This window comes from Lutra lutra, chromosome 7 (genome assembly GCF_902655055.1).
Source record: "Lutra lutra chromosome 7, mLutLut1.2, whole genome shotgun sequence".
NCBI classification, from domain to species: Eukaryota; Metazoa; Chordata; class Mammalia; order Carnivora; family Mustelidae; genus Lutra; species Lutra lutra.
The window spans coordinates 134168139-134183208 of record NC_062284.1 but is presented as its reverse complement, the minus strand read 5'-3'; the positions used below and the strand labels follow the sequence as shown (position 1 = coordinate 134183208).

General features: G+C 39.3%; 1 protein-coding gene across 3 annotated transcripts in view; it reads right to left on the bottom strand.

Annotated features, from left to right (window-relative positions):
• DPF3 (double PHD fingers 3) overlaps positions 1-14469 on the bottom strand; it is a 172565-nt gene extending 158096 nt beyond the window's left edge. For all 3 annotated transcript variants that reach the window (XR_007128546.1, XM_047736071.1, XM_047736072.1), the window contains exons 1-2: positions 14392-14469; positions 14148-14308 (exon numbers count right to left, since the gene is read on the bottom strand). Coding sequence is in view for 2 of the 3 variants with exons in the window: in XM_047736071.1 (XP_047592027.1) it covers positions 14148-14308; positions 14392-14405 (175 nt within the window). In the remaining variant the exon portion in view is untranslated. The remainder of the gene's footprint in view (positions 1-14147; positions 14309-14391) is intronic.
• Positions 14470-15070: the final 601 nt, after the last annotated feature.

Genomic DNA, 15070 nt, shown 5'->3' with positions numbered 1-15070 from the left:
CTCTGAGGGCGCACTGAGGAGTGGGGCCCCGGGCTCTCGGCTCCTCCGGGCCGGAGACCAGGAGGCCGCCATCTTCATTCCCGTCTTCCGGAACTCTATGGAAAGCGCTCAGGGAACAAAAGCTCCCGAAAGCAAACCTGAGCGGATTACTCAGTGCGGCCCGGGGTAAGGGCGGTGCAACTCCGCCTGGGGCAAAGACGCTTCAGAATCACTACAACAGGCCCCTCCCCCAGAAGATCAACGGGAAACCTAGCCAGGACCAAGTTCACCTACCAAGGAGTGCAGTTTCAATACCAAGGAGAGTGGCGGAATTCCAGGGGAGAAGAAAGCAAAGCACGGAACTCATGGCTTTCTCCCGAAGATTTTTTAGCCTTGCAGTTAATTTAATTTTTTTTTCCTTTTCAATTTTTTTTCTTTTTCTCTTCTTCTGCTAAATTTTTTTAAATTTTACCGTTTTCTTTTTTAACGTTTTTTAAATAGTTTATCTAATATATATATTTTTTTTCCTCTTTTTATATTATTTCTTTATCAGCTTTCTTTTTTTTAATAGTTTCTTTTTTTTTCTTTCTTTCTTTCTGAACCCCTTTTTATCCCCTTTCTCCCCCCTCACAATTTGGGATCTCTTCTGATTTGACTAAAGCATATTTTCCTGGGGTTGTTGCCACCCTTTTAGTATTTTACTTGCTCCTTCATAAACTCTTATCTGGACAAAATGACAAGGCGGAAAAATTCAAAACAAAAAAAAGAACAAGAGGCAGTACCAAAGGCTAGGGACCTAATCAATACAGACATTGGTAATATGTCAGATATAGAGTTCAGAATGACGATTCTCAAGGTTCTAGCCGGGCTTGAAAAAGGCATGGAAGATATTAAAGCAACCCTCTCGGGAGATATAAAAGCCCTTTCTGGAGAAATAAAAGAACTAAAATCTAACCAAGTTGAAATCAAAAAAGCTATTAATGAGGTGCAATAAAAAATGGAGGCTCTCACTGCTAGGATAAATGAGGCAGAAGAAAGAATTAGTGATATAGAAGACCAAATGACAGAGAATAAAGAAGCTAAGCAAAAGAGGGACAAACAGCTACTGGACCACGAGGGGAGAATTCGAGAGATAAGTGACACCATAAGACGAAACAACATCAGAATAATTGGGATTCCAGAAGAAGAGGAAACAGAGAGGGGAGCAGAAGGTATGTTGGAGAGAATTATTGGAGAGAATTTCCCCAATATGGCAAAGGGAACAAGCATCAAAATCCAGGAGGTTCAGAGAACCCCCCTCAAAATCAATAAGAATAGGTCCACACCCCGTCACCTAATAGTAAAATTTACAAGTCTTAGTGACAAAGAAAAGATCCTGAAAGCAGCCCGGGAAAAGAAGTCTGTAACGTACAATGGTAAAAATATTAGATTGGCAGCAGACTTATCCACAGAGACCTGGCAGGCCAGAAAGAGCTGGCATGATATATTCAGAGTACTAAATGAGAAAAACATGCAGCCAAGAATACTATATCCAGCTAGGCTATCATTGAAAATAGAAGGAGAGATTAAAAGCTTCCAGGACAAACAAAAACTGAAAGAATTTGCAAATACCAAACCAGCTCTACAGGAAATATTGAAAGGGGTCCTCTAAGCAAAGAGAGACCCTCAAAGTAGTAGATCAGAAAGAAACAGAGACAATATACAATAACAGTCACCTTACAGGCAATACAATGGCACTAAATTCATATCTCTCAATACTTACCCTGAATGTGAATGGGCTAAATGCCCCAATCAAAAGACACAGGGTATCAGAATGGATAAAAAAACAAAACCCATCTATATGTTGCCTACAAGAAACTCATCTTAAACCCGAAGACACCTCCAGGTTTAAAGTGAGGGGGTGGAAAAGAATTTACCATGCTAATGGACATCAGAAGAAAGCAGGAGTGGCAATCCTTATATCAGATCAATTAGATTTTAAGCCAAAGACTATAATAAGAGACGAGGAAGGACACTATATCATACTCAAAGGAACTGTCCGACAAGAAGATCTAACAATTTTAAATATCTATGCCCCTAACGTGGGAGCAGCCAACTATATAAACCAATTAATAACAAAATCAAAGAAACACATCGACAAGAATACAATAATAGTAGGGGATTTTAACACTCCCCTCACTGAAATGGACAGATCATCCAAGCAAAAGATCAACAAGGAAATCAAGGCCTTAAATGACACACTGGACCAGATGGACATCACAGATATATTCAGAACATTTCATCCCAAAGCAACAGAATACACATTCTTCTCTAGTGCACATGGAACATTCTCCAGAATAGATCACATTCTTGGTCCTAAATCAAGTCTCAACCGGTATCAAAAGATTGGGATCATTCCCTGCATATTTTCAGACCACAATGCTCTAAAGCTAGAACTCAATAACAAGAGGAAATTTGGAAAGAACCCAAATACATGGAGACTAAACAGCATCCTTTAAAGAATGAATGGGTCAACCAGGAAATTAAAGAAGAATTGAAAAAATTTATGGAAACAAATGATAATGAAAACACAACGGTTCAGAATCTGTGGGACACAACAAAGGCAGTCCTGAGAGGAAAATATATAGCGGTACAAGCCTTTCTCAAGAAACAAGAAAGATCTCAGGTACACAACCTAACCCTACACCTAAAGGAGCTGGAGAAAGAACAAGAAAGAAACCCTAAACCCAGCAGGAGAAGAGAAATCATAAAGATCAGAGCAGAAATCAATGAAATAGAAACCAAAAAAACAATAGAACAAGTCAACGAAACTAGGAGCTGGTTCTTTGAACGAATTAATAAGATTGATAAACCCCTGGCCAGACTTATCAAAAAGAAAAGAGAGAGGACACAAATAAATAAAATCATGAATGAAAGAGGAGAGATCACAACGAACACCAAAGAAATACAGACAATTATAAGAACATACTATGAGCAACTCTACGCCAACAAATTTGACAATCTGGAAGAAATGGATGCATTCCTAGAGACATATAAACTACCACAACTGAACCAGGAAGAAATAGAAAGCCTGAACAGACCCATAACCAGTAAGGAGATTGAAACAGTCATCAAAAATCTCCAAACAAACAAAAGCCCAGGGCCAGACAGCTTCCCGGGGGAATTCTACCAAACATTTAAAGAAGAACTAATTCCTATTCTCCTGAAACTGTTCCAAAAAATAGAAATAGAGGGAAAACTTCCAAACTCATTTTATGAGGCCAGCATCACCTTGATCCCAAAACCAGACAAGGATCCCAACAAAAAAGAGAACTACAGACCAATATCCTTGATGAACACAGATGCAAAAATTCTCGCCAAAATACTAGCCAATAGGATTCAACAGTACATTAAAAGGATTATTCACCACGACCAAGTGGGATTTATTCCAGGGCTGCGAGGTTGGTTCAACATCCGCAAATCAATCAATGTGATACAACACATTAATAAAAGAAAGAACAAGAACCATATGATACTCTCCATAGATGCTGAAAAAGCATTTGACAAAGTACAGCATCCCTTCCTGATCAAAACTCTTCAAAGTGTAGGGATAGACGGCACATACCTCAATATTATCAAAGCCATCTATGACAAACCCACCGCAAATATCATTCTCAATGGAGAAAAACTGAAAGCTTTTCCGCTAAGGTCAGGAATACGGCAGGGATGTCCGTTATCACCACTGCTATTCAACATAGAACTAGAAGCCCTAGCCTCAGCAATCAGACAACAAAAGGAAATTAAAGGCATCCAAATCGGCAAAGAAGAAGTCAAACTATCACTCTTTGCAGATGATATGATACTATATGTGGAAAACCCAAAAGACTCCACTCCAAAACTGCTAGAACTTGTACAGGAATTCAGTAAAGTGTCAGGATATAAAATCAATGCACAGAAATCAGTTGCATTTCTCTACACCAACAACAAGACAGAAGAAAGAGAAATTAAGGAGTCCATCCCATTTACAATTGCACCCAAAACTATAAGATACCTAGGAATAAACCTAACCAAAGAGACTAAGAATCTATACACAGAAAACTATAAAGTACTCATGAAAGAAATTGAGGAAGACACAAAGAAATGGAAAAATGTTCCATGCTCCTGGATTGGAAGAAAAAATCTTGTGAAAATGTCTATGCTACCTAAAGCAATCTACACATTTAATGCAATTCCTATCAAAGTACCATCCATTTTTTTCAAAGAAATGGAACAAAGAATCCTAAAATTTATATGGAACCAGAAAAGACCTCGAATAGCCAAAGGAATATTGAAAAAGAAAGCCAAAGTTGGTGGCATCACAATTCCGGACTTCAAGCTCTATTACAAAGCTGTCATCATCAAGACAGCATGGTACTGGCACAAAAACAGACACATAGATCAATGGAACAGAATAGAGAGCCCAGAAATGGACCCTCAACTCTATGGTCAACTCATCTTCAACAAAGCAGGAAAGAATGTCCAATGGAAAAAAGACAGCCTCTTCAATAAATGGTGTTGGGAAAATTGGACAGCCACATGCAGAAAAATGAAATTGGATCATTTCCTTACACCACACATGAAAATAGACTCAAAATGGATGAAGGATCTCAATGTGAGAAAGGAATCCATCAAAATCCTCGAGGAGAACACAGGCAGCAACCTCTTCGACCTCAGCCGCAGCAACATCTTCCTAGGAACATCACCAAAGGCAAGGGAAGCAAGGGCAAAAATGAACTTTTGGGATTTTATCAAGATCAAAAGCTTTTGCACAGCAAAGGAAACAGTGAACAAAACCAAAAGACAACTGACAGAATGGGAGAAGATATTTGCAAATGACATATCAGATAAAGGGCTAGTGTCCAAAATCTATAAAGAACTTAGCAAACTCAACACCCAAAGAACAAATAATCCAATCAAGAAATGGGCAGAGGACATGAACAGACATTTCTGCAAAGAAGACATCCAGATGGCCAACAGACACATGAAAAAGTGCTCCATATCACTCGGCATCAGGGAAATACAAATCAAAACCACCATGAGATATCACCTCACACCAGTCAGAATGGCTAAAATTAACAAGTCAGGAAATGACAGATGCTGGCGAGGATGCGGAGAAAGGGGAACCCTCCTACACTGTTGGTGGGAATGCAAGCTGGTGCAACCACTCTGGAAAAACAGCATGGAGGTTCCTCAAAATGTTGAAAATAGAACTACCCTATGACCCTGCAATTGCACTGCTGGGTATTTACCCTAAAGATACAAACGTAGTGATCCGAAGGGGCACGTGCACCCGAATGTTTATAGCAGCAATGTCTACAATAGCCAAACTATGGAAAGAACCTAGATGTCCATCTACAGACGAATGGATAAAGAAGATGTGGTATATATACACAATGGAATACTATGCAGCCATCAAAAGAAATGAAATCTTGCCATTTGCGACGACGTGGATGGAACTAGAGGGTATCATGCTTAGCGAAATAAGTCAATCGGAGAAAGACAACTATCATATGATCTCCCTGATATGAGGGAGAGGAGATGCAACATGGGGGGTTGAGGGGGTAGGAGAAGAGTAAATGAAACAAGATGGGATTGGGAGAGAGACAAACCATAAGTGACTCTTAATCTCACAAAACAAACTGAGGGTTGATGGGGGGAGGGGGTTGGGAGAGGGGGGTGGGGTTATGGATATTGGGGAGGGTATGTGCTATGGTGAGTGCTGTGAAGTGTGTAAACCTGGCGATTCGCAGACCTGTACCCCTGGGGATAAAAATATATGTTTATAAAGCTGTAAAAAAAAAAAAAAGAAAAGAAAAAAGAAAGGATGAATACCCAAGTTTTGTAGCAACATGGAGGGGACTGGAAGAGATTATGCTGAGTGAAATAAGTCAAGCAGAGAGAGTCAATTATCATATGGTTTCACTTATTTGTGGAGCATAACAAATAGCATGGAGGACAAGGGGAGATGGAGAGGAGAAGGGAGTTGAGGGAAATTGGAAGGGGAGGTGAACCATGAGAGACTATGGACTCTGAAAAACGATCTGAGAATTTTGAAGGGGTGGGGGGGTGGGAGGTTGGGGGCACCAGGTGGTGGGTATTGTAGAGGGCACAGATTGCATGGAGCACTGGGTGTGGTGCAAAAATAATGAATACTGTTATGCTGAAAAACAATAAAAAATTAAAAATAAAGGGAAAAAAAAAAAAAACATCAACATGCTGTCTGCAAGAAACTCATTTTAGACCCAAAGTCACCTCCAGATTTAAAGTGAGGGGGTGGAAAAAAATGTGCCATGCTAATGGACACCAAAAGAAAGCTGGCGTGACAATCCTCATATCAGATAAATTAGATTTGAAGCCAAAGACTATAATAAGAGATGAAGAAGGACACTATATCATACTTAAAGTGTCTGTCCAACAAGCTCTAACAATTTTAAGTATCTATGCCCTAACATGGTAGCAGCCAATTATACAAACCAATTAATAACAATCAAAGAAACACATCAACAATAATACAGTAATAGTAGGGGACTTTAACACCCCCGTCACTGAAATAGATCATCTAAGCAAAAGATCAACAAGAAAATAAAGGCTTTAAATGATACACTGGACCAGAAGGACATCAGAGATATATTCAGAACATTCCATCCCAAAGCAAGAGAAAATACACACTCTTCTCTAGTGCACATGGAACATTCTCCAGAATAAATCACATCCTGGGTCACAAATCAGGTCTCAACTGGTACCAAAAGATTAGGATCATTCTCTACATATTTTCAGACCACAATGCTTTGAAACGAAAACTCAACCACAAGAGGAAAGTTGGGAAGAACTCAAATACATGGAGACTAAAAAGCATCCTACTAAAGAATGAATGGGTCAACCAGGAAATTAAAGAAGAATTTTTAAAAATTCATGGAAACAAATGAAAATGAAAACACAACTGTTCAAAAATCTTTGGGACACAGAAAAGGCAGTCCCGAGAGGAAAGTATATAGCAATACAAACCTTTCTCAAGAAACAAGAAAAATCTCAAGTACACAACCTAACCCTACACCTAAAGGAGCTGGAGAAAGAACAGCAAAGAAAGCCTAAACCCAGCAGGAGAAGAGAAATAATCAAGATCAGAGCAGAAATCAATGAAATAGAAACCAAAAGAACAGTAGAACAAATCAACAAAACTAGGAGCTGGTTCTTTGAAAGAATTAATAAGATTGATAAACCCCTGGCCAGACTTATCAAAAAGAAAAGAGAAAGGACCTAAATTAATAAAATCATGAATGAAAGAGGAGAGCTCACAACCAACACCAAAGAAATACAAACAATTATAAGAACATATTATGAGCAACTATACACTAGCAAAATTGACAATCTGAAAGAAATGGATGTATTCCTAGAGACATATAAACTACCAAAACTGAACCAGGAAGAAACAGAAAACCTGAACAGACCCATAACCTGTAAGGAGATTGAAGCAGTCATCAAAAATCTCCCAAAAAGGGGCGCCTGGGTGGCTCAGTGGGTTAAAGCCTCTGCCTTCAGCTCAGGTCATGATCCCAGGGTCTTGGGATTGAGCCCTGCATCAGGCTCTCTGCTCAGCAGGGAGCCAGCTTCTTCCTCTCTCTCTGCCTGCCTCCCTGCCTACTTGTGATCTCTGTCAAATAAATAAATAAAGTCTTTAAAATTAAAAAAAAAGTCTCCCAACATGAGTCCAGGGTCAGATGGCTTTAAATACCAAACATTTAAAGAAGAATTAATACCCATTATCCTGAAACTGTTCCAAAAAATAGAAATGGAAGGAAAACTTCCAAACTCATTTTATGAGGCCAGCATGACCTTGATCCCAAAATCAGACAAAGACCTCATCAAAAAGGATAATTACAGACCAATATCCTTGATGAACACAGATGCAAAAATTCTTACCAAAATACTAGCCAATAGGATCCAACAGTACATTAAAAGCATTATTCATCATGACCAAGTAGGATTTATTCCTGGACTGCACGGTTGGTTCAATATCCGTAAATCAATCAATGTGATACAACACATTAATAAAAGAAAGAACAAAAACCATATGATACTCTCAATAGATGCTGAAAAAGCATTTGACAAAGTACAGCACAGTGTAGGGACAGAGGGTACATATGTCAATATCATCAAAGCCATCTATGAAAAACGCACAGCATATATCATTCTCCATAGGGAAAAACTGAAAGCTTTTCTGCTAAGGTCAGGACTGTGGCAGGGCTGTCCACTACCACCACTGATATTCAACATAGTATTAGACATCCTAGCCTCAGCAATCAGACAACACACACAAATAAAAGGCATCCAAATTGGCAAAGAAGAAGTCAAACTCTCATGCTTTGCAAATGATATGATACTTTATGTGGAAAACCCAAAAGACTCCACTCCTAAACTGCTAGAACTCATACAGGAATTCAGTAAAGTGACAGGATATAAAATCAATGCACAGAAATCCGTTGCATTTCTATACACCAACAGCAAGACAGAAGAAAGAGAAATTAAGGAGTCAATCCCATTTACAACTGCACCCAAAACCATAAGATACCTGGGAATAAACCTAATCAAAGAGACAAAGAATCTGTACTCAGAAAACATAAAGTACTCATGAAAGAAATTGAGGAAGACACAAAGAAATGGAAAACGTTCCATGCTCATGGATTAGAAGAACAAATATTGTGAAAATGTCCATGCTACCTAAAGCAATCTACACATTTAAGGCAACCCCTATCAAAATACCATCTATTTTTTTCAAAGAAATGGAACAAATAATCTTAAAATTTATATGGAACCAGAAAAGACCCCAAATAGCCAGAGGAATGTTGACAAAGAAAGACAAAGTTGGTAGCATCACAATTCCAGACTTCAAGCTCTATTACAAAACTGTAACCATCAAGACAGTATGGTACTGACACAAAAACAGACACATAGATCAATGGAACGGAATAGAGAGCCCAGAAATGGACCCTCAACTGTATGTTCAACTAATCTTCGACAAAGCAGGAAATAATGTCCAATGGAAAAAAGTCTCTTCAGCAAATGGTGTTGGGAAAATTGTACAGCCACATGCAGAAGAATGAAACTGGACCATTTCCTTACACCACACACAAAAATAGACTCAAATGGATGAAAGACCTCATTGTGAGACAGGAGTCTATCAAAAACCTTGAGGAGAATAAATAGCAACCTCTTTGACCTCAGCCGCAGCAACTTCTTCCTAGAAACATTACCAAAGGCAAGGGAATAAGGGCAAAAATGAACTATTAGGACTTCATCAAGATCAAAACCTTTTGCACAGCAAAGGAAACAGTCAACAAAACCAAAAGCAACTGGCAGAATGGGAGAATATATTTGTAAATGACATATAAGATAAAGGGCTAGTATCCAAAATCTATAAAGAACTTCTCAAACTCAACACCCAAAGAACAAATAATCCAATCAAGAAATGGATAGAAGACATGAACAGGCATTTCTGCAAAGAAGACATCCAAATAACCAACAGACACATGAAAACCTGTTCAACATCACTCAGTATCAGGGAAATACAAATCAACACCACAGTGAGATACCATCTCACACCAGTCAGAATGGTTAAAATTAACAAGTCAGGAAATGACAGATGTTGGCGAGGAAGCAGAGAAAGAGGAACCCTCCTACACTGTTGGTGGGAATGCAAGCTGGTGCAGCCACTATAGAAAACAGTATGGAGGTTCCTCCAAGAGTTGACAGTAGAGCTACTCTATGACCCAGTGACTGCACTACTGGGTATTTACCCTAAAGATACAAATGTAGTTATCCGAAGGGGCACATGCACCCCAATGTTTACAGTAGCAATGTCCACAATAGCCAAACTATGGAAAGAACCTAGATGTCCATCAACAGATGAATGGATAAAGAAGATGTGGTATATATATATACGATGGAATATTATGCAGCCATCAAAAGAAACAAAATCTTGCCATTTGCAATGACATGGATGGGACTAGAGGGTATTATGCTAAGCAAAATAAGTCAGTCAGAGAAAACAATTATCATATGATCTCTGTTAAGAGGAATTTGAGAGGCAGAGCAGGGGGTCATGGGGGTAGGGGGGTAAAAATGAAACAATATGGGATTGGGAGGGAGACAAACCATAAAAGACTCTTAATCTCTGGAAACAAACTGAGAGTTTCTGAGGGGTGGGAGGAGAGGGAGAGGGTGGCTGGGGTATGGACATTGGGGGGGGTATGTGCTATGTATGGTGGGTGCTATGAATTGTGTAAGACTGATGATTCACAGACCTGTACCCCTGAAGAAAATAATACTTTACATATTAATAAAAAAATTTTGCTAATAGAGTCCCAGAAGAATAAGGGAAAGAGAGTGTGGTTAAACATATATTCAAAAAAATAATAGCTGAAATGTTCCTAAATTTGGCAAAAGATATAAACCTACAGATTTCAGAGGCTGAGTAAATCCCAAAAAGGTAAACTCAAACAAATCCACACCAAAACACATCAAAATTAAATTTCTGAGAACTAAAGACAAAGTCTTGAAAGCAGTGATAGAGAAATGACAACCCACTTATAAAGGAAAAGAATTTGAATAACAGCAAATGTCTCAACACAAACCTTATCGCATGCAAAAAGGAAATGCAAAACATCTTTCAAATGCTAAAAATAAAAGGACTAGTAACCCAGAATTTTATATCCAGCAAAAATATCCTTCTGGAACAAAAGGAAAAAATCAAGACATTCTCAGAAGAGAGAAAATTTAAGATAACTTGTTACCAATAGATCTACTTTAAAAGAATGGCTAAAGAAAGTACTTAATCAGAAAGGAATTATGAAAGAAGGCTCCTTGGAACACCAGGAAGGAAGAACGAATGATTAAAGAGTAAAAATGTGAGTAAATACAATAGACATTTTCTTAAATATTCTAAGTTAACGGTTTGATAATTAAAGCAAAATTCTGTCTGCCAAGGTTTTCAGTGTGTGTAGAGGAAATGTTTAAGACACTGTAAAATTATTGAAATGATGAGAGGGGCAGGTGAGTATGATTATAAAGGGGTAGTATGAGGGAGATCTTTGTGGTGGTAGAATAGTTTTGTATCTTGATTATAAAGGTGGTTCCACAAATCTCGACATGTAACGAAATGGCATTGAACAATGCACACATGTTTACCAATATCAAATTTTCTGGTTTCCAGATTGTGTTATGATTACATAAGATGTATCCATTGGGGGAAACTGGGTGGAGGATATGGGGGATCCATCTGCTATGTATCCATAGTACACAGAACATAACATCCTGTGGATCTACAATTATTCAAAATAAAAACTAATTTTAAAAAGACAAAGAAATTATAAGAAATTTTTTTAAAAAGGAATACCTAAAAAGTAAAAGCAAAATGAAACAAATCCAACTGTGCATTCAGTTAGTGGCACAACCACCTAAGGAACTCTTTCAAGTGACCTTAAAACACAGTAATTGGACTCTACATCCTTGATGGGCAATACGTTAAGGACAAAAGGAATTACAAAAAGGAGGAGGAGTAGGAGAAGAAACCATTTTCAGTAATTTTATCATTGGAAGTCTCATTTTGTTCTGATACTCTGGTGTGTATGTTGTGGGATAAAACAAATAAGTAATTATGTTAGCATCATTAAGAGCCAAGATTTTTTCAGTGTGGGAGAAAGGAGACAGACAATTAAGAGACTTAAGTAAAAACTGTGTAAAACTGAAATGAATGGGAAATATAGGTGTATTTTCTCTTTTCAGAAAAGAAATCATATTTCTTAGATCTGGTCCCTAAAAAGTCCTAGAAATAGCAACCAACCCAGGAACAATAAGCACCACCAGATTATGGTCTTTAAATAACATTTCCTACAAAAAGGCAAGAGGTTTTTTAGAGAAATAGAGGGTTCCAGGTCTGGGCAGGAAGTGTATGAGATGAGCCTAAAACCTCCATCTTAATATTAGGATAGCAAGGTAGTTATCTGAAACGACTGGTATTCTTTCAAAACACCAACACTGGCCCAAACCCCTACTGACCAAAGATGGGGCAATAGAAGCATCAATATGAGTAATAGCTACAATGGATTAAAATGTATCCGGTGTGTTTTAATCTATAAATCCATGCAGGTACTCAACAAAATAATAACTTTATTGATCACCTTTGGTGAATACTAGGGAACCAACTCATTATTTTGAAAACTGGTAAATACATTATTCACAAAGTCAAATTATGGAAGCAGCCCAAATGCCCATGGATAGATGAATGGGTACAGAGGAAGTAGTATATATACACAATATTACACAATATTATTCAGCCATAAAAAGAATGATATCTTACCATTTGTAACAACATGGATGGGGCTACAGAGTACCATACTAAGTTAAAATAAGGCAGTCAGAGAAAGACAAATGATTATCTCATTAATATGTGGAATTTAATAATCAAAACAAACAAGCAAAGAAAAAAAAAAGAGAGAAAGAGAGAGAGACAAACCAAGAAACAGACTCTTAACTACAGAGAACAAACTGATGGTTAACAGAGGGGAGGTTGGGAGGGTGTGAAATAGGGGATAGGGGTTAAAGAGTACACTTATCATGATGAACAATAAAATAAAATAAACTGGTAAATAAAGGGGCAAAATCATTTATCCCACCTTTCATCAGGGAACTATACCTCACAATAACCAAAATTTTAATGAGGAGATGTTTCTCTGTATAGGTTACAGAGCTAATAAATGAAAAAATAGTGACAGCCCTTGAATTGAATGTCACCTTTTAGCAGTCCTTAATTGAATAAAGGATCTAGGCAACTATCAGCGAAGGCTGCTAACATCAGTAAGAGAGATAACCAGGAAACATGAGCCTCATGATGCAAGTATACACCACCACTTAGGAGTTGTTCCTGCCCCCCCTCCCCAAAAAATTGCCCTTGAATCTGCTTGGGTCTCTAGTCCTAACTACCAGTTCACAGGAATAACACTATGAGGATGCAATCAGAAAATCCAGACTCTGGGAAACCCTACAGTGCAAACAACCCAGTTTCTTCCACAAATAACAGGCAAGGGGGTGAGAGACAGATACACACACACACACACACACACACACACACACACCAAGACCTACAGACTTAAAATGGCTTCAGAAACACATCAGCCAATTAACAATGTAGGGATCCTACTTGGATTCTGATTTCAGCTACTGGGGGAAATAAATGTTGAACAAATATTTGATTCAATTAATGTCTTATTATTAACTTGGAGCTTTGGTAGCTATTGTGGATGCATACTGAAAAACTTACAGATGAAATAATTTGTTGCTTTGGATTACCTCAAAATAACCAAGGGTCAAGGAGGGACGTGGGAGGTGAGTCTAAGAAGACTGGCCATGAGTGGATCATTGTTGACACCAGGAGATTAGTACATGGACACTCATTTTACTATTCTCTCCACTTTTGTATGGGTTTGGAATTTTTCATAATAAAATATTTTTTTTAAATACACCCATAAACAGCCAGAAAACTGCATCCTTTTGGCTGCCTCCCTAATCTCCACCCACTGGTCTTTATTCTGTTCTCTGGCCCCTAGAAGACTAGTGTCATAATAACAATAATAGTAATATCTACAATTACAGCCAGCATTTTTGGAGCACATACTGTGCACAAACTCATATGTCTTTTAGGAATATCTCCATTTAATCCTGATAAAGTCCTGAAGTAAATACTATTATTATTCCCATTTTCCAGGTGAGGAAGCTGAAGGAGAGAGGTTGGATGAAGGAGCCAATCGTCAAACCCAGATCTGACCGCGGATTTCCAGTTTATAACCATTCAGCGAAGCAAAGGCAAAAGACAAAGACGGCTGTCGCGTCCTCGGTCTTCCCTTTTTGGGGGCTAAATCCTGAGTTCTTTCACTCTGCCGCTGCCTCCTCCACCAAGTGGCTTCACTGCCCCACACCATCCCTGAACCTCGTGCCAAGAGCTAGAAAAGTGCTTGAGTTTCTAGAGAGTAACCCAGGCCCGCGGAACAGCCTACCCATCCCCAGCCACACCGCGGCGATTCCCGGGGGACGTCCAGTCCTCCTCCATCCAGACTGGAAGCCAGAACATGCTCCCATGCCAGGCTGGCGGGGCTCACCTGGGCCGCGGTGCCTCTTCTCCATCCAGATGTAGCAGTTGTTCTGGGCCACCCCGGTCTGCGAGTCCAGGAAGGGGAGGCGCACGCTGCGCTCTGCGCAGAGCCGCGAGTTGTAGCTGCGGCAGTGCTCGATGGCTTCCTTGTAGAACTGGTCCCCGAGCCTGCCCAGGAGAGGGAGAGAGGAGGACTGAGGCCAGGGAAAAATGGAAACACACCCAGAGGGAAACTGATGTTACCCACCTACCTCCCTGGGGACATTACAGAGTTATGAAGACCCAGGCAACTCAGACCGAGAGCCTTGCCAAGGGGCAGAATCCAGGCTGGTGTCAGGTCTCAACCAGGTTCTATTTCCCATACCAGATCCACCAGGGAATTTCGAATCCCTTTTAACAAAGAGCCTAGGGCCCCTAGATAAACCACCCGGACAAGTGACAAGTCCCTGTTCCAGGAAGTATGAAGTGCCGCTCCAGAATAGAAGGTTCTGGAACAATCTTCTACCTGGGTTTACCGGGAGCTCAGGCTTCTAGAGTCCCCTCATTCACATCCTCCCTTAGCCACACTTTGTTCTCAGTAATTGCTGGCAAAGGCACTCTAAAATGAACCCAAAACACCAGCATAGAAGCATGGCTTTCCAATACAATAGAAGAGAAACAACCATATAAACACAGACAAGAAAGACTGAGGAAACATCCCATAAAAGCAGAGCTGTTATGGTGAAAGGAGGTGACTAAACCACACGCTTAAAGAAAAACAACTGTCTAACTGAAAACAAAGGAAGCATTTGTAACAATAGTTGAATTTTGAATTCAAGATAATTTAATCCCTGGGGTCTAAAACATGAAGAGAAAGACCTTTCTGATTTGTTGGAGTGGTGATGAGATTAAGCACAGTAAATTTTATGTTACCGAATCTTGGGTATCCTT